This window comes from Pan paniscus, chromosome 20 (genome assembly GCF_029289425.2).
Source record: "Pan paniscus chromosome 20, NHGRI_mPanPan1-v2.0_pri, whole genome shotgun sequence".
In the NCBI taxonomy this organism is placed as follows: domain Eukaryota; kingdom Metazoa; phylum Chordata; class Mammalia; order Primates; family Hominidae; genus Pan; species Pan paniscus.
This window is the reverse complement of record NC_073269.2, coordinates 8,373,023-8,400,622: the sequence shown is the minus strand read 5'-3', so window position 1 is coordinate 8,400,622 and position 27,600 is coordinate 8,373,023. Positions and strand designations below refer to the sequence as shown.

At 53.1% G+C, this 27,600-nt stretch overlaps 1 protein-coding gene and 1 non-coding gene across 2 annotated transcripts; both read left to right on the top strand.

The window, feature by feature from the left end:
• Positions 1-17,799: 17,799 nt before the first annotated feature.
• EEF2 (eukaryotic translation elongation factor 2) lies at positions 17,800-27,308 on the top strand. Its single transcript, XM_003819267.6, has 15 exons — positions 17,800-17,972; positions 19,001-19,215; positions 20,061-20,242; positions 20,334-20,545; positions 20,929-21,107; positions 21,307-21,412; positions 21,917-22,030; positions 22,390-22,528; positions 22,660-22,855; positions 23,303-23,561; positions 23,935-24,042; positions 25,191-25,544; positions 25,754-25,936; positions 26,017-26,149; positions 26,617-27,308. The coding sequence occupies exons 1-15, from the start codon at positions 17,970-17,972 to the stop codon at positions 26,808-26,810; spliced, it is 2,577 nt and encodes an 858-aa protein (XP_003819315.1). The 5' UTR covers positions 17,800-17,969; the 3' UTR covers positions 26,811-27,308.
• On the top strand, positions 20,781-20,846 carry LOC112437958 (small nucleolar RNA SNORD37). Its single transcript, XR_003026455.1, has one exon. It is a non-coding gene; the product is annotated as a small nucleolar RNA SNORD37 (small nucleolar RNA).
• Positions 27,309-27,600: the final 292 nt, after the last annotated feature.

Here is a 27,600-nt window from a genome sequence, read left to right as displayed (position 1 = left end):
CCCAAAATGTTGAGATTATAGGCATGAGCCACCACATCTGGCCTTTTTTTGTTTTGTTTTGTTTTGTTTGTTTGTTTGTTTGTAGATTTGGGAGGGGGAGTTTTACTCTGCTGCCTAGGCTGGTCTCAAACTCCTGGCCTCAAACCATCTTCCTACATTGACCTCCCAAACTGCTGAGATTACGGGCTTGAGCTGCCATGCCCAGCCTAAACCACTGTCTTAATCTGCATCCAGCTGTCTCCAAAGGCTAAAATACCTCCCCTTCCTACATCAGATATACAAGTAATGACCAGGCACAGTGGCTTAACGCTCATAATCCCAGCACTTTGGGAGGCCAAGGCAGGAGGATTGCTTGAGCCCAGGAGGTCGAGGCTGCAGTGAGTTGTGATAGTGGCACTGCACTCCAGCCAGGGCAACAGAGCAAGACCTTGTCTCAAAAATAAAAAATTAAAAAGACATGCAAACAATAATCTTTCTGTATTATCAAGCACCTACTGTATACAAGGCACTGTTTTGGTTCAGGGATCTGCAAACGTTTTCTGTAGAGATCCAGGAAATAACTATTTTCTGCTTTTGGACCACATATAATGTCTAGAGCAATTACTCAACTCTGCCATCTAAGGGCAAAAGAAACCGTAGACTATAAATAAACAAATCAGCATGGCTGGCCAGGAGCGGTGGCTCACGCCTGTAATCCCAGCACTTTGAGAGGCCGAGGCAGGCGGACCATGAGGTCAGGAGTTTGAGACCAGCCTGGCCAATATGGTGAAACCCCATCTCTACTAAAAATACGAAAATTAGCAGGGCGTGGTGGTGCACGCCTATAGTCCCAGCTACTTGGGAGGCTGAGGCAGGAGAATCGCCTGAACCGGGAGGCGGAGGTTGTGGTGAGCCGAGATCACACCACTGCACTCCAGCCTGGCCAACAGAACGAGGCTCCATCTCAAAAAAAAAAGAAAAGAAAAGAAAAAAGAAAAACAAATGAGCATGGCTGTGTGCTAGTAAAACTTTATTTTATTTATTTATTTATTTATGACAAAGTCTTGCTCTGTTGCCCAAGCTGGAGTGCAGGGGCCTGATCTCGGTGCACTGCAACCTCCGCCTCCCGGGTTCAAACGATTTTCCTGCCTCAGCCTCCTGAGTAGCTGAGTCTACAGGCGCACGCCACCAGGCCCAGCTAATTTTTGTATTTTTAGTAGAGATGGGGTTTCACCATGTTGGCCAGGCTGGTCTTTTTTTTTTTTTTTTTTTTTTTAAGTATTCATTGATCATTCTTGGGTGTTTCTCGGAGAGGGGGATTTGGCAGGGTCATAGGACACTAGTGGAGGGAAGGTCAGCAGATAAACATGTGAACAAGGGTCTCTGGTTTTCCTAGGCAGCGGACCCTGCGGCCTTCCGCAGTGTTTATGTCCCTGGGTACTTGAGATTAGGGAGTGGTGATGACTCTTAAGGAGCATGCTGCCTTCAAGCATCTGTTTAACAAAGCACATCTTGCACCGCCCTTAATCCATTTAACCCTGAGTGGACACAGCACATGTTTCAGAGAGCACAGGGTTGGGGGTAAGGTTATAGATTAACAGCATCCCAAGGCAGAAGAATTTTTCTCAGTACAGCACAAAATGGAGTCTCCTATGTCCACTTCTTTCCACACAGACACCGTAACAATCTGACCTCTCTTTCTTTTCCCCACATTTCCCCCTTTTTCTATTCGACAAAACCGCCATCGTCATCATGGTCCGCTCTCAATGAGCTGCTGGGTACACCTCCCAGACGGGGTGGCAGCCGGGCAGAGGGGCTCCTCACTTCCCAGATGGGGCGGCCGGGCAGAGGCGCCCCCCACCTCTCGGACGGGGCGGCTGGCCGGGCGGGGGCTGCCCCCGGCCAGGCTGGTCTTGAACTCCTGACCTCAAGTGATCTGCCCTCCTGGACCTCCCAAAATGCTGGGATTACGGGTGTGAACCACTGAGCCAGGCCTGTGTGCTAGTAAAACTTCATAAACACAGAAATTTCAATCTTACGTATTTTCACATGTCATGTTATTATTATGCTTTTGTTTGAACATTTAAAAGAGAAAGAAGGCCGGGTGCTGTGGGTCACGCCTGTAATCCCAGCACTTTGGGAGGCTGACATGGGCGGATCACCTGAGGCCCAGAGTTCGAGACCAGCCTGGCCAAGATGGTGAAAACCCATCTCTACCAAAAATACAAAAATTAGCTGGGCATGGTGGCACACGCCTGTAGTCCCAGCTACTTGGGAGGCTGAGGCAGGAGAATCACTTGAACCCGGAAGGTGGAGCTTGCAGTGAGCCGAGATGGCACCACTGTACTCCAGCCTGGGCAACAGAGGGAGACTCCATCTCAAAAAAAAAAAAAAGGCTAAATACAGAACATGTTCAGACACTGATGGGAGGTAGACAGACAAGAAAGAGGAGAGGGAGGCTATGGAAAATCCCCACACGACCAATTTAAAGCTTTACAGCCTGTTTTAGGACAGAATTCATCAGTTCTAAATCAGATCCTTTGCAATTCTGACAAAATTCACAAACCACCTCCACTGTTATGTAAGATACATAGAGATAGATGGAGAGAGGTAGATATAGATACAGATAGTTACTCCCGTTTTGCACTTAAGTAAATGGAGTTGTTTCCTGGGCAAAGATACCTATGAGCTGGGCACGGTAGCTCACGCTTGTAATCCCAGCACTTTAGGAGGCCGAGGCGGGTGGATCATGAGGTCAGGAGTTTGAGACCAGCCTGGCCAACATGGTGAAACCCCGTCTCTACTAGAAATACAAAAAAAATTACCGGGGCGTGGTGGCACGCACCTGTAATCCCAGCTACTCAGGATGCTGAGGCAGGAGAATCTCTTGAACCTGGGAGACGGAGGTTGCAGTGAGCCGAGATGACGACACTGCACTCCAGCCTCGGTGACAGAAGGAGACTCCATCTTTACCAAAAAAAAAAAAAAGTATCAAATTGTGAATTTGGTGTTAGCTGAATATTAAAAGCATCTTAAATTTAAATAAAGTTGTGTGCACGTTTGTATATATGTATTTCAAAACATAGCAATGTATTATCACAATTGATTGCATTTTCTGGCTCTAAAACAGATTGTAGGCCAGGCACAGTGGCTCACTCCTGTAATCCCAGCATTTTGGGAGGCCGAGGCAGGAGGATCACCTGAGGTCAGAAGTTTGAGACCAGCCCATGCAACATGGTGAAACCCCTGTCTCCACTAAAAATACAAAAATTAGCCGGGCATAGTGGCACACACCTGTAATTCCAGCTACTCAGGAGGCTGAGACAGGAGAATCGCTTTAACCCGAGAGGCAGAGGCTGCAGTGAGCTGAGATCATGCTGCTGCACTCCAGCCTGGGCAACACGCGAGCCTCCATCTCAAAAAAATAAAATAAATAAGTAAATAAATAAATAAAACAGATTGTATAAACAAATATAATCTAATTGGGGGACAGGTTGGGCGCCGGGGCTTAGGCCTAGAATCCCAGCACTTTGGGAGGCTGAGGCAGGAGGATTGCTTGAGCTCAGGAGTTCAAGACCAGCCTGGGCAACACAGTCAGACCCCATCTCTTCAACAATCTTAAAAATACCCACGTATGGCCGGGCGCAGTGACTCACACCTGTAATCCCAGCACTTTGGGAGGCCGAGGCGGGCAGATCACAAGGTCAGGAGATTGAGACCATCCTGGCTAACACGGTGAAACCCTGTCTCTACTAAAAATACAAAAAAATTAGCCGGGCGTGGTGGCGTGCGCCTGTAGTCCCAGATGCTGGGGAGGCTGTGGCAGGAGAATGGTGTGAACCCGGGAGGCGGAGCTTGCAGTGAGCCGAGATGGCGCCACTGCACTCCAGCCTGGGCGACAGAGCGAGACTCCATCTCAATTTAAAAAAAAAACAACAGAAAACCCAGGTATGGTGGCGTGAACTTGTAGTCCCAGCTAATCGGGAGGCTGAGGTGAGAGAACTGCTTGAGCCTGGGAGGTCGAGGCTGCAGTGAGCTATGATCACACCAGTGCACTCCAGCCTGGGTAACAGTGAGATGCTGTCTAAAGATAAATAAGTAAATAATTGAACTGGGAGTTAAGGAATTTGTTCTCTCTCCCACCACCCCACCCTCAGGGCATTTTCTCAGGGACACAGAAGTCTCTTTTATAGGAATAACCACCCGCCTACTATTTTTTTTTCTTTTTGAGACTGTCTCACTCTATCACCCAGGCTGGAGTGCAGTGGCAATATCTTGGCTCTCTGCAACCTCCGCCTCCTAGGCTCAAGCAATCCTCCCACCTCAGCCTCCTGAGTAGCTGGTTTTATAGCCACATACCACCATGCCCAGCTAATTTTTTTGCAGTTTTTGTACAGATGAGGAGAATTGCTTTAACCCAGAAGGTGGAGGGTTGCAGTCAGCTGAGATTGTGCCACTGCACTCCAGCCTGGTGACAGCGAGACTCCGTCTCAAAAAAAAAAAAACAAAAAATTCCTGGGCTCAGGTGATCCTCCTGCCTCAGCCTCCCAAGTAGTTGAGACTACATGGGTGCACCATCATGCCCAGCTTATTAAAAAAGGTTTCTGGAGGGCCGGGCGCGGTGGCTCACGCCTGTAATCCCACCACTTTGGGAGGCTGAGGCGGGTGGATCACGAGGTCAAGACATCGAGACCATCCTGGCCAACATGGCGAAACCCCATCTCTACTAAAAATACAAAAAAAATTAGCTGGGCATGGTTCTGGTCACCAGTAGTCCCAGCTACTCGGGAGGCTGAGGCAAGAGAATCACTTGAACCTGGGAGGCAGAGGTTGCAGTGAGCCGAGATTGTGCCACTGCACTCCAGCCTGGCTGCAGAGTGAGACACTGTCTCAAAAAAAAAAAAAAAAGATTTTTTGGTAGATACGGGGTCTCCCTATGTTGCCAAATCTGGTCTTGAACTGCTAGCCTCGAGTAATCCTCCCCTTTTCCAAAAGGCTGGGATTACGATGTGAGCTACTGGGACCTGCCATGATGTCTTGTATAGCCTAACCTGAAACAGCACGCTCCCATTTTCAAAACATCCTATAAAGCTCAGCCCTGTTCAATGTGAGCAGGTCATACCCGGATGTCAGGAGGGCAGATTCGTTGGGACAATCGTGCAGGCTGGGCACCACAAATTGTATCTATTTTACAGGGTGATTGTAGGGCCATAAAGCATTTAGCTCAGTGTCTGGTACACAGTAAGCCCTCAGGAATTGTGAAATATTATTATGTTGCCATTAATTTAGAAAGGACAAGAGGGTCTCAAGGGCATTCTGCTGAGTGGGGGGCAAAAGCCAATCTGGGCTGGGCACAGTGGCTCACGCCTGTAATCTCAGCACTTTGGGAGGCCAAGGCGGGTGGATCACTCGAGGCTAGGAGTTCAAAACTAGCCTGGCCAACATGATGAAAGCTGGTCTCTACTAAAAATACAAAAATTAGCTGGATGTGGTGGCGGGTATCTGTAATTTCAGTTACTCGGGAGGCTGAGGCAGGAGAATCACTTGAACCCGGGAGGCAGACGTTGCAGTGAGTTGAGATTGCACCACTGCACTCCAGCCTGGGCGACAGAGTGAGACTCCGTCTCAAAACAATGACAACAAGAACAACAACAAAAAGGTTCTTGAAATGACAGAATTATAGAGCTGGAACACAGGTCAGTTGTTTCCAGGGATCAGGGCAGGGCCATGGGGAGGGGAATAGTTGTGACAATAGGGAGGTAACAGAAGAGTGATCTTTGTGGTGATGAAATAGTTCTGTATGTTTTTGTTTTATTTATTTATACATACGTTTTGAGACAAACTTTTGCTCTGGTTGCCCAGGCTGGAGTGCAGTGGCGTGATCTCGGCTCACTGCAACTTCCGCCTCCCGGGTTCAAGCGATTCTCCTGCCTCAGCCTCCCATGTAGCTGGGATTACAGGTGCTCACCACCACGCGTGGCCAATTTTTGTATTTTTAGTAGAGACGGGGTTTCACCATGTTGGCCAGGCTGGTCTCAAACTCCTGACCTCAGGTGATCCACCCGCCTCAGCCTCCCAAAGTGCTGGGACTACAGGTGTGAGCCACTGCGCCCAGCCTTTGTTTTTGTTTTCACAGAGTCACACTCTGTCGCCCAGGCTGGAGTGCAGTGACATGAACATAGCTCATTGCAGCCCTGACCTCCTGGGCTCAACCCTCCCTAGGAGGTGAGACTGCAGGCATGTGCCACCACCCCCAGCTAATTTTTTTTTTTTTTTAGAGATAGGGTCTCAGTATGTTGCCCAGGCTGGTCTCAAACTCCTGGTTTTAAGGGATCCTCCTTCCTTGGCCTCCCAAAGTGCTGGGTTCCAGGTATGAGCCACAGTGTCCAGCTACAATAACTTGGGAATGTATACACACATTGTACTAATGTCATATTTCTTGTTCGGATATTGTACATAAGATGTGACCACTGAGGGAAGCTTGGTGACAGGCACGTAGGACCTGTTTGTCCTATATGTGCAGCTCCCTTTGAATCTATAATTATTTCAGAATAAGAAATGTTGGCCAGGCCCAGTGGCTCACACCTGTATACCCTTACTTTGGGCAGCTAAGGCTGGAGGATTGCTTAAGTCCAGGAGTTTAAGACTAACCCGGGCAACGTAGGGAGGCCCTGTCTCTACAAAAAATAAAAAATTGGCCCAGCGTGGTGGCTCACGCCTGTAATCCCAGCACTTTGGGAAACCAAGGCGGGTGGATCATGAGGTCAGGAGATCGAGACCATCCTGGCTAACACGGTGAAACCCCGTCTCTGCTAAAAATATAAAAAATTAGCCGGGTGTGGTGGCGGGCACCTGTTGTCCCTGCTGCTCGGGAGGCTGAGGGAGGAGAATGGTGTGAACCCGGGAGGCGGAGCGTACAGTGAGCTGAGATGGCGCCACTGCACTCCAGCCTGGGCGACAGAGCAAGACTCCTTCTCAAAAAAAAAAAAAAAAAAATTTAGGACGTGGGGGTGGGGGGTGGGTAGAGCATCAGGATGAACAGTTAAGGGATGTGGGGCTTAATACCTAGGTGATGGGTTGATCTGTGCAGCAAACAATCATGGCACACATTTACCTGCATGACAAACCTGCACATCCTGCACATGTCCTCCAGAGCTTAAAATAAGTTGAAAGAAGAAAAAAAGTTTAAAAATGAAAACAGGCCAGGTGCGGTGGCTTACGCCTGTAATCCCAGCACTTTGGGAGGCCGAGGCAGGCGGATCACCTGAGGTTAGGAGTTCGAGACCAGCCTGGCCAACATGATAAAACCCTGTCCCTACTAAAAATACAAAAATTAGCTGGGTGTGGTGGCAGGCGCCTGTAATCCCAGCTACTCAGGAGGCTGAGGCAGGAGAATCGTTTGATTCTGGGAGACAGAGGTTGCAGTGAGCCGAGATCATGCCATTACACCCCAGCCTGGGGTACAAGAGTGAGACTTCATCTCAAAAAAAAAAAAAAAAAAGGCCGGGTATGGTGGCTGATGCCTGTAATCCCAACACATTGGGAGGCCAAGGTGGGCCCATCTCCTGAAGTCAGGAGTTCGAGGCCAGCCTGGCTGACATGGCGAAACCACATCTCTACTAAAAATACAAAAATTAGCCAGGCGTGGTGGTGGCCACCTGTAATTCCAGCTACTCAACAGGCTGAGGCAGGAGAATCGCTTGAGCCTGGGAAAGGGAGGTTGCAGTGAGCTGAGATTGCGCTATCTCAATTAAAAAAAAAAAAAAAAGGCCGGGCGCAGTGGCTCACGCCTGTAATCCCAGCACTTTGGGAGGCCAAGGCAGGCGAATCACAAGGTCAAGAGATTGAGACCATCCTGGCCAACATGGTGAAACCCCGTCTCTACTAAAAATACAAAAATTAGGCCCGGTGCATTGGCTCACGCCTGTATTCCCAGCACTTAGGGAGGCCGAGGCGGGTGGATCACCTGAGGTCCGGAGTTTGAGACCAGCCTGATCAACATGGAAAAACCCCATTTCTACAAAAAATACAAAATTAGCCGGGCGTGATAATCTCAGCTACTTGGGAGGCTGAGGCAGGAGAATCGCTTGAACCCAGGAAGAAGTTGTGGTGAGCCGAGATCGCGCCATTGCACCCCAGCCTGGGCAGCAAGAGCAAAACCCCATCTCAAAAAAACCCAAAAACCCCCAAACAAACAAAAAAACAACAAACAACACAACTGTGCTTCTTCTTTGGTGCTTTGTGAAAAGGAAAACAAAAAAACTGGCTGATTGTGATGGTTCATGCCTGTCATCCGGCACCTTGGGAAGCCGAAGTGGGAGGATCCCTTGGACCCAGGAGTTCAAGACCAGCTTGGGCAACACAGCAAGACCCTGTCTCTACAAAAAATAAAATAAAATAAATCGATAGAGGCAGGAGGGTTCCTGGAGGTTAGGAGCTCAAAACCAGCCTCGGGGACATAGTGAGATTCTAACTCTAAAAAAATTTAAAAATTACCTGGATGTGGTGGTGCGTGCCTGCCAATATGGAGGCTGAAACAGAAGGATTGCTTGAACGCAGGAGTTCAAGACTAGAATGAGCTATGAATGCACCACTGCACCCTGCAGCTTGGGCGACACAGCAAGACTCTGTCTCAGAAAAACAAAAAAGAAAAGAAAAGAGAAACAACAAGTAAGGAAAGAAAAAAAAGAAGGAAGAAAGGAGAGAAGGAACAAAAAAAGGAAGGAAGGACGGAACGAAGGAAGAAAGGAAGAGAAGGAAGGAAGGAAGGAGGGAAGGAGGGAAGGAAGGAAGGAAAGAAAAAGGCTGGGCGTGGTGGCTCACGCTGGTAATCCCTGCACTTTGGGAGGCCGAGGCAGGTGGATTATCTGAGGTCAGGAGTTCGATACCAGCCTGGCTAAAATGATGAAACCCCGTCTCTACTAAAAATACAAAAAATTAGCTGGGCGTGGTGGTGTGCGCCTGTAATCCCAGCTACTCAGGAGGCTGAGGCAGGAGAATCGCTTGAACCCGGGAGTCGGAGGTTGCAGTGAGCCGAGATCGCGTCACTGTACTCCAGCCTGGGCAACAAGAGCAAAACTCCGTCTAAAAAAAAAAAAAAGAAAAGAAAAAAGAAATAAAGAGAAAGAAAAAAAGACAATTTTAAGCCGAACACATGGCCTCCCAGAAAAAAAGACTACATTTCCCACCAACCCTTGCAGCTGAGTATGGTCACGTGACACATTCTGACCAATAGCAGGAGTGGCTTGTAAACTCTTTTCCTGTTTTTCTCTTTCCTTCTTCCTATTGGCTGAAACGTGAATGGGATGGTGGACGCTTTGGACTATGAGGATGAAGGCAATACTTTGGAGACAGCAAGGCAAAGCGTTAAAAAGAGCTTGAGCTCTCAACACCGCTGCTGAACAGATGCACCCCATCAGCAGGGACTTTCTACCTGGGAGGGTAATTGTTTCAATTATCTTCTTTTTCTTTTTGAGATGGAGTCTCGCTCTGTCGTCCAGGCTCGAGTGCAGTGGCGCGATCTAGGCGCATTGCAACCTCTGCCTCCCGGGGACAAGCGATTCTCCTACCTTAGCCTCCCGAGTAGCTGGGACTACAGGCGCGCCACCATGCCCAGCTAATTTGTGTATTTTTAGTAGAGACGGGGCTTCACCATGCTGGCCAGGCTGTTGTCTTAACTCCTGACATTGTGATCCGTCCTCCTCGGTCTCCCAAAGTGCTGGGATTACAGGCGTGAGCCACCGCTCCCGGCTGTTTGAGAAACATTAACAAGGCAGCAATCCCACTCCTGGGCATATACCCAAGAGATTTGAAAAGATAGACTCCGACGGGTGCGGTGACTCACGCCTCTAAGCCCAGCACTTTGGGAGGCTGAGGCGGGGAGATTACCTGAGTTCGGGAGTTCGAGACCAGCCTGACCAACACGGAGAAACCCCATCTCTCCTAAAAATACAGAATTAGCCGGCCCCAATCCCAGCTACTCGGGAGGCTGAGTCAGGAGAATCGCTTGAACCCAGGAGGTTGAAGTTGCAGTGAGCTGAGATTGTGCCACTACCCTCCAGCCTGGCGACAGAGCGAGACTCTGTCTAAACAAACAAACTCACACCACAGCAGGCCAAATGAACATCATGTTGGCATCTGTTCCCCAAGTCCTCCAAGTCCCATGGGGCAGTGCAAAGGGCCCAGGTGCAAGCTGCTCACACAGTGGGTTTCCAGTGCCCTAAGGTACCCTGAGCTGCGGGAACCTGCCGCTTTTTTTCAGCTGATTTCAGCCTCCTGCCCTTCCCACCTACAGTCTGTTCTCCCCAAAGCAGCCAGCAGAGGGCGTGTGTGAGCACCTGAGTCAAACCCTGTCCCTTCTCTGCCCACCGCCCTCTATGGCTCCCACCTTCCTCTGGATAAAAGCGCCAGTCTTCCCTGAGGCCCACAAGGCCGTGCACAGCCTGCCCCATCACCTCCCTGCCGTCACATTCACTAGAATGTCAGCCCCACCAGGTCTGTGTCCCCAGTCCCTCAGTTAATGCCTGGCAGAAACAAACTGCTCTATAAGTATGTGTGGAATGAATGAATACAACCTGTGTAGCAACTCTGAAATAGTTTCTGCATTTCATAATTTTAAACAATTATGTTCAGCGCTACTAAAGCACAGCACTGTTGACAATTGGGCTAGATAATTCTCTTGGGTGGGGCCATCTGGAGCAGGGTGCTGAACAGCACCCATTCTGCCAGGGCAAGCACAAATGTCCCCAGACATTGCCAGTGTCCCCTGGGGAGGCAGGATCGACCTTGGCTGAGACCCCCTGGGTTAGGGGATTCCACGGACCTCCAAGAGACTGTGTGTCTCTTGATTCTCTGCCCTGCTGAGGTCCCAGGAGGCTGCGCACATTGAAATTCACACCCTGAGTGGGGAGGGAGAGAGGAGGAGAATCCCGGGAGCTGGGGTCTCCTTGATATGTGCTGTTCACCCCATTGGGAGTTTATTCTCGTATCTCAATGTTTTTTCCAAATAATTGAGGCAGGATTTCAATTGCAACCTCAACATCATCAACATTTGGGGCCAGATCCTTCTCCGGGGTGGGGCAGTCCTGGGCACTTTAGGGCACTAAGCAGCATCCCTGGCCTCCACCCACTCTATGCCAGGAGCACCCCAAGTCGTGAGAACCATGCATATCCCCAGACATTGCTAAGTGTCCCCTTGGAGCAGAATCCACATGGGAGGTTAGTCAGGTGCACGGGTTCCTGCCTGTAACACCAGCTGCTCAGGAGTCTGTGGCAGGGGAACCAGTTGAGCCTATAGTTCCAGACCAGCCTGGGCAACATCTTGTGGGGAAAAAAAATCCCCTGGGGCGCCTGGCACGGTGGCTCACGCCTGTAATCCCAGCATTTTGGGAGGCAGAGGCAGACAGATCACTGGAGGCCAGGAGTTCAAGACCAGCCTGGGCAACATGGCGAAACCCCATCTCTACTAGAAATTAGTCGGGCATGGTGGCGCGTGCCTTTAGTTCCAGCTACTTGGGAGGCTGAGGCAGGAGACTTGCCTGAGCTCAGGAGGCGGAGGTTGCAGTGAGCTGAGATTGTACCATTGCACTCCAACCTGGGACCCATAGTGAGACTCTGTCTCAAAAAAAGAGAACACAGCAGTGAGGATGCACAAATGTCAGCCACCCACAAAGTGGACAAATCCTTCTAGGTAACGTTGAGTGCAAGAAGAGACTGGATCCAGAAGAGGCTGTGCTGCACCATCAACGTGTGAGAAGCTCAAAAATAGGCCACACAAAAAAATCTGTGTCAGGAGATAGGGTGGTTATCCTTGGCAGGGCAGAGGGTGTTTCTGGGGCCTGGTCACATTGTGTGTTGTTAGATCTTGGTGCTGCGTATTGGAGTGTTTTCAGTTTGTGAAAATCACGAGGCTTTATACATTCGATTCATGTTCTTTCTGTATATAGGTTACGCTTTATTTTTTATTTTTATTTTATTTTATTTTTTGAGACGGAGTCTCACTCTGTCGCCCAGGCTGGAGTGCAGTGGCGCGATCTCGGCTCACTGCAAGCTCCGCCTCCTGGGCTCACACCATTCTCCTGCCTCAGCCTCCCGAGTAGCTGGGACTACAGGCGCCCACCACCACGCCTGGCTAAGTTTTTTGTATTTTTTAGTAGAGACGGGGTTTCACCGTGTTAGCCAGGATAGTCTCGATCTCCTGATCTCGTGATCCGCCCGCCTCGGCCTCCCAAAGTGCTGGGATTACAGGCGTGAGCCACCGCGCCCAGCTGCGTTATTTTAATATTATTATTATTTGGCCGGGCGGGGTGGCTCACGCCTGTAATCCCAGCACTTTGGGAGGCCAAGGCGGGCGGATCACGAGATCAGGAGATCGAGACTATCCTGGCTAACACGGTGAAACCCCATCTCTATTAAAAATACAAAAAATTAGCTGGGTGTGGTGGCGGGCGCCGGTAGTCCCAGCTACTCTGGAGGCTGAGGCAGGAGAATGGCGTGAACCCGGGAGGCAGAGCTTGCAGTGAGCTGAGATTGTGCCACTGCACTCCAGCCTGGGCGACAGAGCGAGATTCCGTCTCAAGAAAAAAAATAAAATAAAATCTCCTCCTCCATGATACCCTCCCTGATTCCCCACGATAGATGTCAGTCCTCTCCTGTTTTTGTTTTTGTTTTTTCATTTTTATGAGACAAAGTCTCACTCTGTCACTCAGACTGGAGTGCCGTAGCTCAATCTCAGCTCACTGCAACCTCTGCCTCCCGGGTTCAAGCGATTCTCCTGCCTCAGCCTCCCGGACTAACTGGGACTACAGCTGCACGCCACCACACCTGGCTAATTTTTGTATTTTTAGTAGAAACGAGGTTTCACCATGTTGGCCAGGCTGGTCTCGAACTCCTGACCTCAGGATATCCACCTGCCTCCGCCTCCCAAAGTGCTGGGATTACAGGCGTGAGTCACCACGCCCGGCCTTTCCTCCTCTATTATGCCCTCTCTTTACTCGGTCTCCCTCGCCCTCCTAGTGCAATTTGAGAGCTTCCATTTGTGCAGATATTTGATTGGCTATTTCCTCTCCAGCCCGCCATCTCCGGAGGGCAGGGATTTCTCTCTGAGTGTTTTAAAGCTGGGTCCCATGTTTGCTGAACACACAAGTGCCAGGGTCTGAGGAATGTTAGGAACTGGGTTTTGGGAGAAGTTGAAAACCAGGGGAAAAACTGATGCTTGTGTTTGCAGGCAAGGTGGGTGTGGCCCAGTGGAAAGTCCTCTACCCCGGAGGCCCCCAGGGCAGCCAAAAAAACTAAGAAATGCAAAACAGGTGGCTGAAGGCTCTAATGCACGTCCCTAAGGTTGCATTGGGAGCCCTCAGCAGAAGGGGGAGTCTGGACAGACCGAGACCCTCAGTTTAAGCCTCAGTAATCTGGGGCTGCATAAATCCATATTCATCATAAAGGCTCTGCATAGCTATGTGGTCAGAAGTACCAGCTTTTGCTTAGAGCTCCTATTCCTTTTTTTTTTTTTTTTTTTTTTAGTTTCTTTTCTTTTTTTTTTTTTTTGAAATGGAGTTTCGCTCTTGTTGCCCAGGCTGGAGTGCAATGACACAATCTCGGCTCACCGCAACCTCTGCCTCCCGGGTTCAAGCGATTTTCGTGTCTCAGCCTCCCGAGTAGCTGGGATTACAGGCATGTACCACCATGCCCAGCTAATTTTTGTGTTTTTAGTAGAGACGGGGTTTCACCATGTTGGCCAGGCGGGCCCCCCCCACCTTGGCCTCCCAAAGTGCTGAGATTACAGGCATGAGCCACTGCGCCCGGCCTTTTTTCTTTCTTTTCGGGGTGTGGAGTCTCCCACTATCACCCAGGCTGGAGTGCAGTGTCGTGATCTCTGCCCACTGGAACCTCGGCCTCCTGAGTTCAAGCAATTCTCCTGCCTCAGCCTCTTGAGTAGCTGGGACCACAGGCGCCCGCCACCACGCCCGGCTAATTTTTGTATTTTTAGTAGAGATGGGTTTCGTCATGTTGGCCAGGCTGGTCTCCAACTCCTGACCTCAAGTGATTCACCCACCTCCGCCTCCCAAAGTGCTGGGACTACGGGTGTGAGCCACTGCGCCTGTTCTTACTACACAGACTCACCAGGCCTTCCTGAACCCATTTGTTTAATCATCTAAAAGAGAAAATCCACTTTTTTTTTTTTTTTTTTTGAGACAGAGTCTTGGTCTGTTGCCCAGGCTAGAGTGCAATGGCGCCATCTTGGCTCACTGCAACCTCCACCTCCCGGGTTCCAGCGATTCTCCTGCCTCAGCCTCCCGAGTAGCTGGAACTACAGGTGTCTGCCACCATGCCCAGCTAATTTTTGTATTTTTAGTAGAGACGGGGTTTCATCATATTGGCCAGGCTGGTCTCGAACTCCTGACCTCATGATCTGCCCGCCTTGGCCTCCCATAGTGCTGGGATTACAGGCGTGAGCCACCATGCCCGGCCTTTTTTTTTTTTTTTTTTTTTTTTGAGACGGAGTCTCTGTCACCCAGGCTGGAGTGCAGTGGCGCAATCTCAGCTCACTGCCACCTCCACCTCCTAGGTTCAAGCGATTCTCGTGCTTCAGCCTCCCGAGTAGCTGGGATTACAGGCACGTGCCACCACACCCAGCTAATTTTTTTGTATTTTTAGTAGAGACAAGGTTTCACCATGTTGGCCAGGATGGTCTCAATCTCCTGAGCTCATGATCCGCCTGCCTCTGCCTCCCAAAGTGCTGGGATTACAGGCATAAACCACCGTGCCCGGCCTGTTTTCCCAAATCTGAAATGCATCTGGACAACAGTTGCAGGACCGGGCTCCTTCCCGATTAAACCACTACTTGAGTCGGATTTGGCTGCACCTTTACTAGCTCTGTGAACGTGGGCAAATGACTTAACTTATCTGAGTCTCCATTTTCTCAGGCGTAAAGGAGGCCACCTGAAGCCCAGGGTGTGGGTAGGTTAGCTGAAGTATTTGATTTAAAGGACCGTGAGGTCAGGTCCTAGTAAACGCTCAATAAACCGTTAAAAGACAGTGTTGGCCGGGCGCGGTGGCTCACGCCTGTAATCCCAGCGCTTTGGGAGGCCAAGGCGGGCAGATCACGAGGTCAGGGGTTCAAGACCAGCCCGGCCAACATGGTGAAACCCCTGTCTCTACTAAAAATACAAAAAAATTACCCGGGCGTGGTGGCAGCCGCCTGTAATCCCAGCTATTCGTGAGGCTGAGGCAGGTGAATCGCTTGAATCGGATGGCGGAGGCTGCAGTGAGCTGAGACCGCACCACTGCACTCCAGCCTGGCAACAGAGCGAGACTTGGTCTCAAAAAAAAAAAAAAAAAAAAAAAAAAAAAAAAAAAAAAAGGCAGTGTCCAGAGGCCTGCACTGGCGACTGTCGGTCAGCAGGGGCCGCTACTGCGGTCTCTGAGCCCTCCGGGCGCCGCAGCAGGCGCATGCGCAGCGGAGCTTCTCTGCAGAGGTGAATTTTTTTTATCGGTCCCCACCCTTTAGACGCAGCCTATATTTATTATTGTACTTGTTACAGCTGACCTGGTTGTGGCTGCTTGTGGTACTCCAGGATTCTGCTCTTCGTGGATATGGGGATGACAGTGGGAGAGATCCTTCCCTGCCAACACCTGGCTCCATCCCTGCAGCTATGGGGTTGAAAATTCCCCTTTTTCCCTTAAGCTCTCCCCCTAGTTCTTTAAATTACATGATGTTAGAATTTTTCAATAAACAATCCATGCACTTGAGAAGAAACTCAACCCCTCTTTTATTAAGTTCCGGGATACCTGTGAACAGCACCCCCCCCCCTTTTTTTTTTTTTTGAGACAGAGTCTTAACTCTTAGTCGCACAGGCTGGAGTGCAATGCCGTGATCTCGGCTCACTGCAACCTCTGCCTCTCGGGTTCAAGCGGTTCTCCTGCCTCAGCCTCCAAAGTAGCTGGGATTTCAGGCGTTCACCACCACGCCGGGCTAATTTTTTTATTTTTAGTAAAGACGGGGTTTCTCCATATTGGGTAGGCTGGTCTCGAACTCCTGACTTTAGGTGATTTGCCTGCCTCGGCCTCCCAAAGTGCTGGGATTACAAGCGTGATCCATCGCAAGCAGCCTAACCCCTGTTTAATTTTTAAAATTTTTAAAAATTTTTTTGAGACGGAATCTCGCTCTGTCGCCAGGCTGGAGGGCAGTGGCGCGATCTCGGCTAACTGCAACCTCCGCCTCTCGCCTGACACCTCTTTTTAATGAAAACCTTTCCATTACGTCTCTGAAATGCTCCCACTTTGCAAGGAAAAAACGGCTGCGAAGCGCCCAATAGGAAACGCAACACGTAGCAGGTGCTCAGTGCATTTAAAAATTTTGAAGAATTTTATTATTAATAATGCGAAACCGACTACCCCTCTGCTAAAAACTCATGCCCCAAGTGGCGCATGCGCTTGACTTGTAACTTAACTTTAAAGGCGTCACAGGCACAGGTGTAGGTGGTTAGGGACCCCGGGCGCTCCCATCTGCTCCCTGCCGTGCCCTCTACCTTTCAGAGCCTCAATCCTTTCGGAAGATACTTTTCAGTTTTCCACTGGGTTAACTGGTGATAGCAAGAGCAATCATCCGTTAAATGAAACCCAAGGTTGAGACAGCGCTTTGTAAAGCAAAGTGTCCGAAGCATTCGTGAGGGGGAGGAGTGTACAGGTTTATTTTAGAGTCCAGGCTGGAATTTGCATTGCTTTTTGTGGATCCACACCTCCCCCTCTCCCAGCCCAGAAAAAGCACTGCAGTGGCTCTCCTGTTTCACAAAGTGAGTTTAAGGAAAGTTGTACCGCAGGGGGTTCATTTGCACTGTGAGAACATCATTCATGCAAGAAATGCTGAGTACCTACTATGTGCTAAACAGCGGGTTGGGCTTTTCATAAGGGATAGAGTTACACAATTGAATGCCAATTCATGAGATATGAAATACATTCAACTGTTTCTTAGGGTCAGATTAGGACACAAATGCTAAACAGTCTTCCTGCGCCTCCCCCTGGAGAGGAAATGAAATAGAAAATGAAATTGTGCCAGTAAACCGCTTAGCCGGGTGCCTGGGACATGGCAAACCAGTCCTGAAATAAATAACTGTTTTATTAATAGCAATCTTAGCTAATTAAAATAGATAGCGTTTATTGAGCGTTGGGTATCAGGCACGGTCCTAATTCTTTTAGATGTCTTTAGTTCGTTTTACTCTCCCCCAAACAATAGGGTGGTATTGATCACCTCCGAGCAGGTGAAATTGAGTCACAGAGAAATCCTAGTAGCTGGTAGAAGAACACGCAGTGTGGTCAAGCTAGCAAGGTGTTTGGTCCACTGCTATATCTACAAAACCCCTAACAATGCCTGGTGTATAGATGCTCAGTATGCATTTGTGGGATCAGTGATTCCGATGCCTGCTTCTTATAAAGCTTTTTATTTAGAAATAATTACAGGTAAGGAGTTGCAAAAACAGTATAGTGGTCGCGAGTGTCCTTTTTCCCTCGGCTTCTCCCAGGGGTATCGTCTTACGTAACAATGTCCAAACAGGGAAATTGACTTGGGTATAATCCACAGACTCTATTCACCTTGTAAATTGGTTTTAATAGAAGTACTGGACAACTTGCAAGCTAATATCGTTGCTATGGTTCTCGTTCTCAGCTAAAACGGCGCTCTTTACTTTGTGCACCTGAACACTGCACACCGAGAGCGACCACCGCCCCCAAGATGCCCAGCTTCTATTCTAGAGCGCCGCGCCGGCGCCGAATGGGTTAACGGTGGGGGGGTCGGGGGGACACGCCTCCGTGCGCTTGCGCGGCGTCCCTTCGCCCCGCCTCCGCAGCGCAGTCACATGACCCGCCCAACCGGCGTCCGCCTATAAAAAGCTGAGTGTTGACGTCAGCGTTCTCTTCCGCCGTCGTCGCCGCCATCCTCGGCGCGACTCGCTTCTTTCGGTTCTACCTGGGAGAATCCACCGCCATCCGCCACCATGGTGAGTAACCCTGCCTCGCTGGTGCCCCGGGGCGGCGGCGGGGCCTCCGCGGGGCCTACGCTGCCTAGCCTGGGACGCTGGGGCCCCCCGTGCCAGGAGGAGACGTAGCGGCGGCGGGGCCGGAGGAGCCGGGGCTGGGGAAGCGGCCGTCGCCATGTCTGTGCGCCGCGCTGTTCACCGAGCCCCTTCTCCGCTTCCGAGGGCGCCGTAACCTTGCCCAGACCTGGCTGGAGCTGGGGTGTTAGCGGGGATGGGGGTGGGGTATGATGATGTGGCAGGCGTAGTAATGGCGGGCACCGCGGTGGAAGCGGGGAGACAGGGAGGCGCCTTATGTAACCCGCGGGCCGCGAGTTTGAGATCGATTTTCTGCCGGGGGACTAGGGGCGGCAGGGAAATGGCAGAACGAGCAAAGCGACACCTGAAAGGCTCCTCTTTTCCTTCCAAATACCTTCTCCTGATGGTGTTAATCGTCGATCTTAGGCACTTGTCCTTCCTATGACTCCCAGATGTACAAAGACTCTTACTGAGACATGAGCTGTAGGCTTTTGGCAGTTAGGGCCGTTCCGGCTCCCCGTTATTTCCTGGGGTGGGTGGCCTTGTCTGATCCCCTTTGCCGAGGGGTGACCTTGCATTTTATGATGAAGCTTCTTGCTCGGGGAAGTTTGGGTGGCCCGGTGACAACGTGGAGGGGGCTTTAGGAGAGGGTTCATCCCTTACGCGGTTGGCCTCAAGTGAGACTTTAGTATTTGTACCTGGTATCAAGGAAATCTGTTGCCACTCAGTTTTATTCCTGAGCACTTTTATTTCTGGGTTGTCAATTTTGAATGACACCTATTAACGGTGGTTCCTTGGAGATTGTGGGGTGGCTCTTAAGGGGTGTTAGGCTGGCAAGATTGGGTGGGCTTGGGGCACCCCAGCACCAACCCCCTCCTGGCCTTGGGCATGCTGGTTCGTTTGGACTGAACGCTCCGTGCCATGCTGTGTTCCTGGAAATCACGAGCTGGTCTGAGCCTCCCTGTCTTGCCCAGGTGAACTTCACGGTAGACCAGATCCGCGCCATCATGGACAAGAAGGCCAACATCCGCAACATGTCTGTCATCGCCCACGTGGACCATGGCAAGTCCACGCTGACAGACTCCCTGGTGTGCAAGGCGGGCATCATCGCCTCGGCCCGGGCCGGGGAGACACGCTTCACTGATACCCGGAAGGACGAGCAGGAGCGTTGCATCACCATCAAGTCAACGTGAGCTCCCTGTGCCCTCTGTACCCAGGCAGGGAGGTGCTGGCCTGGCAGCTGGAGGCCACTGGGCCAGGGTGCGCGGGGAGAGACTTGGCAACGTCTCTTTCTCCTGGTTTCTTAATTCATGGGAGAATGAGTGAGGTTCAGTCCAGGGAGACAGGATGGAGAGGCACAGGGATTGGGGGTACTGCGAGCTGGAAGGTTTTCTTGAGGAGGGGGCTTCACTCAGTGGTTCTCCCTCCCTGGGGGACTTGCCCCCACTCCTACAATATCTGGAGAGGTTTGGCTGTCACACCTGGGAGGGGAGGGTGTTCCTAGTGCTTGGGATGCTGGGAAGCTCCTGTGTTGCACTGGATGGTATTCATTCCATGTCAGTTTCTGGCCCCGATACGAGTAGGGGGAGTGCAGAGCACAGTGACCCCAACTGCTTTTTTTCCTGGGTTGGTACCATGGTGAGGGACTCTGGCTAAGGCTCTTCATTTCCCCTGGAGCAGGGGCAGAAGTGAGGAGGGAAGGGTTGGAGTCTTTGGAGGCTTTTGCTGTCCTGCTGGGTCTTTTAGTTGTTACTTTGAGTCAGGTGTGATGAATCTTGGGACCAAGTCGGTGGGGCAGGATGTCTGGTCAGGAGAGCTCTGAGGATCTGGCTATGGGGCTGGTACCAGGAGTTCCCTGTCGTGGGGGTGGCATGTCTCGGACAGAGGCAAAGGACAAGGGTGGGTTGGCTCTTGTGGGAGCCTCTCCAGGGATGAGTCATGGAGGGAGGAGCAGCCTGGCTTCTGACAGCATCTCAGACTCCCTGGGCCAGGTGTGTGGCTCCTGTCCCCCTGACGGGTCCCTCCCTCCATCAGTGCCATCTCCCTCTTCTACGAGCTCTCGGAGAATGACTTGAACTTCATCAAGCAGAGCAAGGATGGTGCCGGCTTCCTCATCAACCTCATTGACTCCCCTGGGCACGTCGATTTCTCCTCGGAGGTGACTGCTGCCCTCCGAGTCACCGATGGCGCATTGGTGGTGGTGGACTGCGTGTCAGGTAAGCAGTGGATCCCCCTGAGGCAGGGCCTGGAACCTGGGGCCATCCTTGCTTGAGGATGACAGCGCCGCCCTGTCCCCCGTGTCCCCAGGCGTGTGCGTGCAGACGGAGACAGTGCTGCGGCAGGCCATTGCCGAGCGCATCAAGCCTGTGCTGATGATGAACAAGATGGACCGCGCCCTGCTGGAGCTGCAGCTGGAGCCTGAGGAGCTCTACCAGACTTTCCAGCGCATCGTGGAGAACGTGAACGTCATCATCTCCACCTATGGCGAGGGCGAGAGCGGCCCCATGGGCAACATCATGGTACGGCCCTCCCTAGCTGGGTGGTGGGCTTGCCGCAGTGGGATCCGCAGGAGCCGGTGGGGAGTGGAGTTGAGCTGAGGGGGACTGGAAGTGTGTTTTTGCCAGGAACGTTGGGGTGACAGAGAAGGGGGCTGGAATGTTTTCATCCGACTTGACCCAGCTCTTGATCTTTGGGCAGCTGGAAGAGACGAGCTCAGGGAACGCTGCCCTGGGTGGCGGAGGGGCTGGCCCCCCTGTTCGTGATGACTGATCATTTCTTCACTTTGACCTGATGTCTACTGAAGAAATCCAGCGTCTGAGGCCTGTGCCCAAGGCTCCCAGCCCATAGCTTCAGGCTCTGCGCAGGTTCCCTCACGGCTGCTTCTTGTTTCTCACACTTCCAGATCGATCCTGTCCTCGGTACCGTGGGCTTCGGGTCTGGCCTCCACGGGTGGGCCTTCACCCTGAAGCAGTTTGCCGAGATGTACGTGGCCAAGTTCGCCGCCAAGGGGGAGGGCCAGTTGGGGCCTGCCGAACGGGCCAAGAAAGTAGAGGACATGATGAAGAAGCTGTGGGGTGACAGGTGAGCCCCGCGGAATATGGTGGGGGATTCCTGACACCTGGGGCAGCGACGTAGGGGCGTGGTGTGCTATTCACAGCGTGGCTCAAGCCCACCAGGCACCCCATAGAGTCTTGCCCAAGCATGTCCCCTTGGTGACCACCACCCCCCCAGTCATCCCCTGGAGACCCTAACTTGATTTGGTTTGGCCTCTTCTTGCCAGGTACTTTGACCCAGCCAACGGCAAGTTCAGCAAGTCAGCCACCAGCCCCGAAGGGAAGAAGCTGCCACGCACCTTCTGCCAGCTGATCCTGGACCCCATCTTCAAGGTGAGTGAGGGCTGCGCCAGGCACCCCGCCGATGCGACTATTGGCCCTTGGCCCTGTGGGCTCCGGCCGGTAGCCTGTCAGCTGACTGGGCCCATCTCCTTGTGGGGCAGATGCGAAATGGGAGGAGGCACAGCTCCTAACTGAGGTGGAGTCAGGGCTCCTCTCTTAAGATCTGGACTGCATAGCCAGAGCCTTGGGACCTCTCCTGCATTGAGGGGGTTGAATAACTTGTGGCTTTGGTGACAGGTGGCGGTTCAGTGCTTTTAAGTCAGAACTTGGGTCCTTGTCTGAGTCAGAGTGGGCTTTTTCCTCTGCTCCACCACGAGGTTTCCTCCAGCTCCCGATCCGCTCAGCTGGCTGGGCCCGTGGTAGGCAGGCCAGGCCTGCTCCTGCTCCCGTGATGCGTACCCCTGCGCTGACCTGAGTCTCCCAAGCAGGAAGCAGTGCCAGGCTTCCTCCTGCTGTTCCCAAATGGGCTTTCTTGTTTCTTGGTGGGGAATGTAGGTGTTTGATGCGATCATGAATTTCAAGAAAGAGGAGACAGCAAAACTGATAGAGAAACTGGACATCAAACTGGACAGTGAGGACAAGGACAAAGAAGGCAAACCCCTGCTGAAGGTGCGGCCTGGGCCCAGCCCTCGGGGTGGAGGGAACACAGGCTGCTGCTTCCGGATGCTCTGACAGCCCAGGCCTGGGGGCTGAAGTCCTCAGCTGGGCAGGGACAGCTGCTGCCCCTTTCGCTTTAGACTCTGGGTGCTGCTGGAGACACATCCCAGCAGCCAGCCCCATCCGGGACAGGTGTGGGTGAGGGCCTTGGCAGGAGTGTGCATGGCCTTTGCCGCCTTCCAGAAGGGACTGTGCTTTGGAGAACGTTAGTCCTGACTTTGGTTTCCTTGGCTTCAAGAGAGGAAGCGTGTACGGGGCGGGGCCATCCTGGGCTCCCCAGGTGTCTTATGCGCCGCTCTCTGCCCCCGCAGGCTGTGATGCGCCGCTGGCTGCCCGCCGGAGACGCCTTGTTGCAGATGATCACCATCCACCTGCCCTCCCCTGTGACGGCCCAGAAGTACCGCTGCGAGCTCCTGTACGAGGGGCCCCCGGACGACGAGGCTGCCATGGGTACGTGGTCCCGGCGGCCGGGCCCTGAGTTGCAGCCGGATGACTTCCTGTTCCCCAAGGTTGTGGGTTGCAGGGTTCCAGAAGGCTGAGCTGCACTGGAATAAAGCTTGCGGGTTTTCTCTGTCCCTCAGGCATTAAAAGCTGTGACCCCAAAGGCCCTCTTATGATGTATATTTCCAAAATGGTGCCAACCTCCGACAAAGGTCGGTTCTACGCCTTTGGACGAGTCTTCTCGGGGCTGGTCTCCACTGGCCTGAAGGTCAGGATCATGGGGCCCAACTATACCCCTGGGAAGAAGGAGGACCTCTACCTGAAGCCAATCCAGAGGTGAGCAGCTGGGTGATGGGCAGGCCCCTTGGCACTGCTGCGGGCTCTGTCCTGCTCCAAGTCTTGGGCTCCTCAGTCAGGAGCTAGAAGTAAGGAGCATAGAAGGAATATAGGGTGACACTTGTGCCAGCCACAACTTTTGTTCTTAGCCCAGTGAGGGCGTTCCTGGAGAAGCTCCAAGCCCCAGGGCACAGCAGACCCCCGCTCATCTGTGTCCCTGGGCACAGGTGGGTGGCGGCTGTCGACCCATACCCAGGGAGGAGGGCAGTGATTCCGAAGAGGATGTTTCCTGGCAGCCCCGACGCGGCAGTCAGGGCCTCGTGGAAGCCACCAGTCTGCCCTGGGACCTGGCAGGAGGGCCACCAACTCCGGGAGGGACCTGCCCTGGCCCTCCAGGGTCCAGCACAACCATCCCTGCGGCCTGCTGCCGCCTTCTGCTTCTTCCAGAACGATCTTGATGATGGGCCGCTACGTGGAGCCCATCGAGGATGTGCCTTGTGGGAACATTGTGGGCCTGGTGGGCGTGGACCAGTTCCTGGTGAAGACGGGCACCATCACCACCTTCGAGCATGCGCACAACATGCGGGTGATGAAGTTCAGCGTCAGCCCTGTTGTCAGAGTGGCCGTGGAGGCCAAGAACCCGGCTGACCTGCCCAAGCTGGTGGAGGGGCTGAAGCGGCTGGCCAAGTCCGACCCCATGGTGCAGGTGGGCACGGAGTGCACCTGCTGGGAGCAGACACCCTGAGGGGGGACGGCTTGTGTCCTCCTGAGTTGTGGCTGTGTGGGTTGCTGTGGTTGTTGGATTGGGGTGACTGGTCATGAAAGGAGGGGTTCTTGGCTGTGGCCGTAAATGGAGACTCCCGCCCAGGCAGCCACCACCCTCTCCTAGGCTGCTCTGCGCGTGTTCACTGTAGCTTGTGGGACTTACATTTCTTCAGGAGTTTGTGCTGGTCCCAGTTTCCTGGCACCTTACCTGAAATCTTGTTCTGGCGGGGTCCCTAGCTAAAGGGAAGCTGGGAGCCTGGTCCTGCCTGTTCCGAGCTGCCTACCCCTTTGGTGCTGACCCGCGTCCCTTTCAGTGCATCATCGAGGAGTCGGGAGAGCACATCATCGCGGGCGCCGGCGAGCTGCACCTGGAGATCTGCCTGAAGGACCTGGAGGAGGACCACGCCTGCATCCCCATCAAGGTGAGGCGCCAGTGACCAGCCGTCCCCACGCCCCACCCCCGACACCTGCCCTCTGCTTTAAAGCTGAGCTGTGCTAGGCTCTGCAGGCGCCTAGACTTGATCTTGGTCTTGGTCTCAGTTTCTTCAAATTTCTTCTTTGCAGTCTTCCACAGGCATGCGGGGCTGTTTTTTTGTTGTTGTTTTTCTGAGATAGTCTCGCTGTGTCATCCAGACTGGAGTGCAGTGGCGTGATCTCGGCTCGCTAGAACCTCCACCTCCTGGGTTCAAGCGATTCTCTTGCCTCACTCAGCTTCCTGAGTAACTGGGACTACAGGCGCCTGCTACCACGCCCGGCTAATTTTTTTTTGTATTTTTAGTAGAGGCGGGGTTTCACTGTGTTAGTAAGTCAAGATGGTCTCGATCTCCTGACCTCGTGATCCCCCTGCCTCGGCCTCCCAAAGTGCTGGGATTACAGGTGTGAGCCACCATGCCTGGCCCAAGGCTATTTTTTTTTTTTTTGAGACAAGAGTCTTGCTCTGTTGCTCAGGCTGGATGGAGTGCAATGGCGTGATCTTGGCTCACTGCAAGCTCTGCCTCCCAGGTTCACGCCGTTCTCCTGCCTCAGCCTCCCGAGTAGCTGGGACTTCAGGCGCCTGCCATCGTGCCCGGCTAATTTTTTGTATTTTTAGTAGAGATGGGGTTTCACCATGTTAGCCAGGATGGTCTGGATCTCCTGACCTCGTGATCCACCTGCCTCGGCCCCCCAAAGTGCTGGGATTACAGGCGTGAGCCACCATGCCCGGCCTCCGGGGCAGTTTTTGAGTTACTCGAGACAGCTCATCCTGCTGTCTTCTGTCCACAAACACACAAATGCTCTGGAGGGGTGGGGACAGGCCTGCTCCAGACCTTGTTTCTTTCCTGTTAATGCTTAAAATTCCACAAGCCCGTGGTTTCTGCACCGGAGAGCTCAGTGGAGCCCCTGCTCCTTGTCCTTGTCTGGAGTGAGATGCGCTTGGCGCTGCAACACTGACTCCGTTTCGTTCTGATTGACGTGGCTCTACCAGGCTGTATGAGGTCCGCCTTGCTAGGAAAAGCTTTTAAGGATGCCTCTGTGTGTAAGGTCACCTCTTTCTCCAGGCAAGAGTGGGACTTACCTCTTCTTTTTGCAGAAATCTGACCCGGTCGTCTCGTACCGCGAGACGGTCAGTGAAGAGTCGAACGTGCTCTGCCTCTCCAAGTCCCCCAACAAGCACAACCGGCTGTACATGAAGGCGCGGCCCTTCCCCGACGGCCTGGCCGAGGACATCGATAAAGGCGAGGTGTCCGCCCGTCAGGAGCTCAAGCAGCGGGCGCGCTACCTGGCCGAGAAGTACGAGTGGGACGTGGCTGAGGCCCGCAAGATCTGGTGCTTTGGGCCCGACGGCACCGGCCCCAACATCCTCACCGACATCACCAAGGGTGTGCAGTACCTCAACGAGATCAAGGACAGTGTGGTGGCCGGCTTCCAGTGGGCCACCAAGGAGGTGAGGCACGGCTCAGCATGTGCAGACCACACCCGTTTCCAGGCTCTAGAGGGACCTCATGGTCCTGCCTCCCGAGACAGAAACCCTAATGGGGCCAAGGCGGGCAAGGCCCCAGGTCCCCCTGGTGGAGACCTGCAGGACTTGGCAGGTGGAGGGCAAGCAGCCGAGGTGCGTCCGGCCCTTGACAGTGGCTCTTCCCCCTCCCCCAGGGCGCGCTGTGTGAGGAGAACATGCGGGGTGTGCGCTTCGACGTCCATGACGTCACCCTGCACGCCGACGCCATCCACCGCGGAGGGGGCCAGATCATCCCCACAGCGCGGCGCTGCCTCTACGCCAGTGTGCTGACCGCCCAGCCACGCCTCATGGAGCCCATCTACCTTGTGGAGATCCAGGTGAGGTCTACCCGCCCACCGCTGACCCTGCCACCGTCCTGCCCAGCGGCCACTGACAGGTTTTCTTTCCCTTCTGGCAGTGTCCGGAGCAGGTGGTCGGTGGCATCTACGGGGTTTTGAACAGGAAGCGGGGCCACGTGTTCGAGGAGTCCCAGGTGGCCGGCACCCCCATGTTTGTTGTCAAGGCCTATCTGCCCGTCAACGAGTCCTTTGGTGAGTGCCTGCCCGGTGTGGCCTGCAGAGCCTGGCAGGCTGGTTTGGGGGACAGAAGCCCAGTTAAGCTTAGCAGGGTGTTAAAGGAGGCGTCCTGATGGGAGCAGGTGATGGATTTAGCAGGTGGCCCAGTTTCTGAGAGCTTGTGGAGCCCCTAAATCACTGAATTCCTAGGGGAGGGGCTCTCCTATCCCCAGTGTGAGAAGGGCTCTGGGCCTGGAGCTCTGAAGGCCTACGCCCTGGGCCAGTAGAGCAGCCAAGCTGTAGCACAGGGTTGTCCCAAATGAGCATCGGCATGAGGCCCATGAGTGGCCTGCTAGGCCCTTCGTGAAGTGCTGGGCACCAGGCCGAGTGTCTGGTCTGCAGGGTGACTCAGGCTGAGGAACTAGCCTGAGCTCCTGACAGGACTTTCCTTCTGCCCTGCCACCTTCTTGATGGCCCAGTGAGCGTCTCGCTTCCCTCTGTAGGCTTCACCGCTGACCTGAGGTCCAACACCGGCGGCCAGGCGTTCCCCCAGTGTGTGTTTGACCACTGGCAGATCCTGCCCGGAGACCCCTTCGACAACAGCAGCCGCCCCAGCCAGGTGGTGGCGGAGACCCGCAAGCGCAAGGGCCTGAAAGAAGGCATCCCTGCCCTGGACAACTTCCTGGACAAATTGTAGGCGGCCCTTCCTGCAGCGCCTGCCGCCCCGGGGACTCGCAGCACCCACAGTACCACGTCCTCGAATTCTCAGACGACACCTGGAGACTGTCCCGACACAGCGACGCTCCCCTGAGAGGTTTCTGGGGCCCGCTGCGTGCCATCACTCAACCATAACACTTGATGCCGTTTCTTTCGATATTTATTTCCAGAGTTCAGAGGCAGCAGACACGCCCTCTTAGTAGGGACTTACTGGGCCGGTCGGGGAGGGGGAGGCGGGATGGGACACCCAACACTTTTTCCATTTCTTCAGAGGGAAACTCAGATGTCCAAACTAATTTTAACAAACGCATTAAGAGGTTTATTTGGGTACATGGCCCGCAGTGGCTTTTGCCCCAGAAAGGGGAAAGGAACACGCGGGTAGATGATTTCTAGCAGGCAGGAAGTCCTGTGCGGTGTCACCATGAGCACCTCCAGCTGTACTAGTGCCATTGGAATAATAAATTTGATAAGGTGGTGACTCTGTTCTGCATTTTTCACGGTGTCTTCGCAGGGGAGCCGGGCTGCCCAGTACTGGGCTCCCTGGAGCCTAGAAGGGGACCCGGGCCCTAGTTAGGTGCAGCCTGGGGCTGCCTCAGTGTTAGGTGGAATGTTCTGGAGTGGTGGGAATGCCCTACCCCTGTGTCATTCAGAGAAGCAGCTGCCAGCTGCGCGGGTCTGCAGAGCATTTGAAGTAGGATCAGTGCGGCAAGGAATTACGAGATGTCACTTTGAACGCATTTGGATGGCCCTGTGGAGCGAGGGGCTCCGGA

Excerpts from the sequence above, each read along its gene's own strand:
- EEF2 (XM_003819267.6), top strand. Across the intron at positions 20,243-20,333 it reads GGTGGTGGACTGCGTGTCAG|GCGTGTGCGTGCAGACGGAG; the intron begins GTAAGCAGTGGA and ends CCGTGTCCCCAG. Across the intron at positions 25,937-26,016 it reads TCTACCTTGTGGAGATCCAG|TGTCCGGAGCAGGTGGTCGG; the intron begins GTGAGGTCTACC and ends CCCTTCTGGCAG.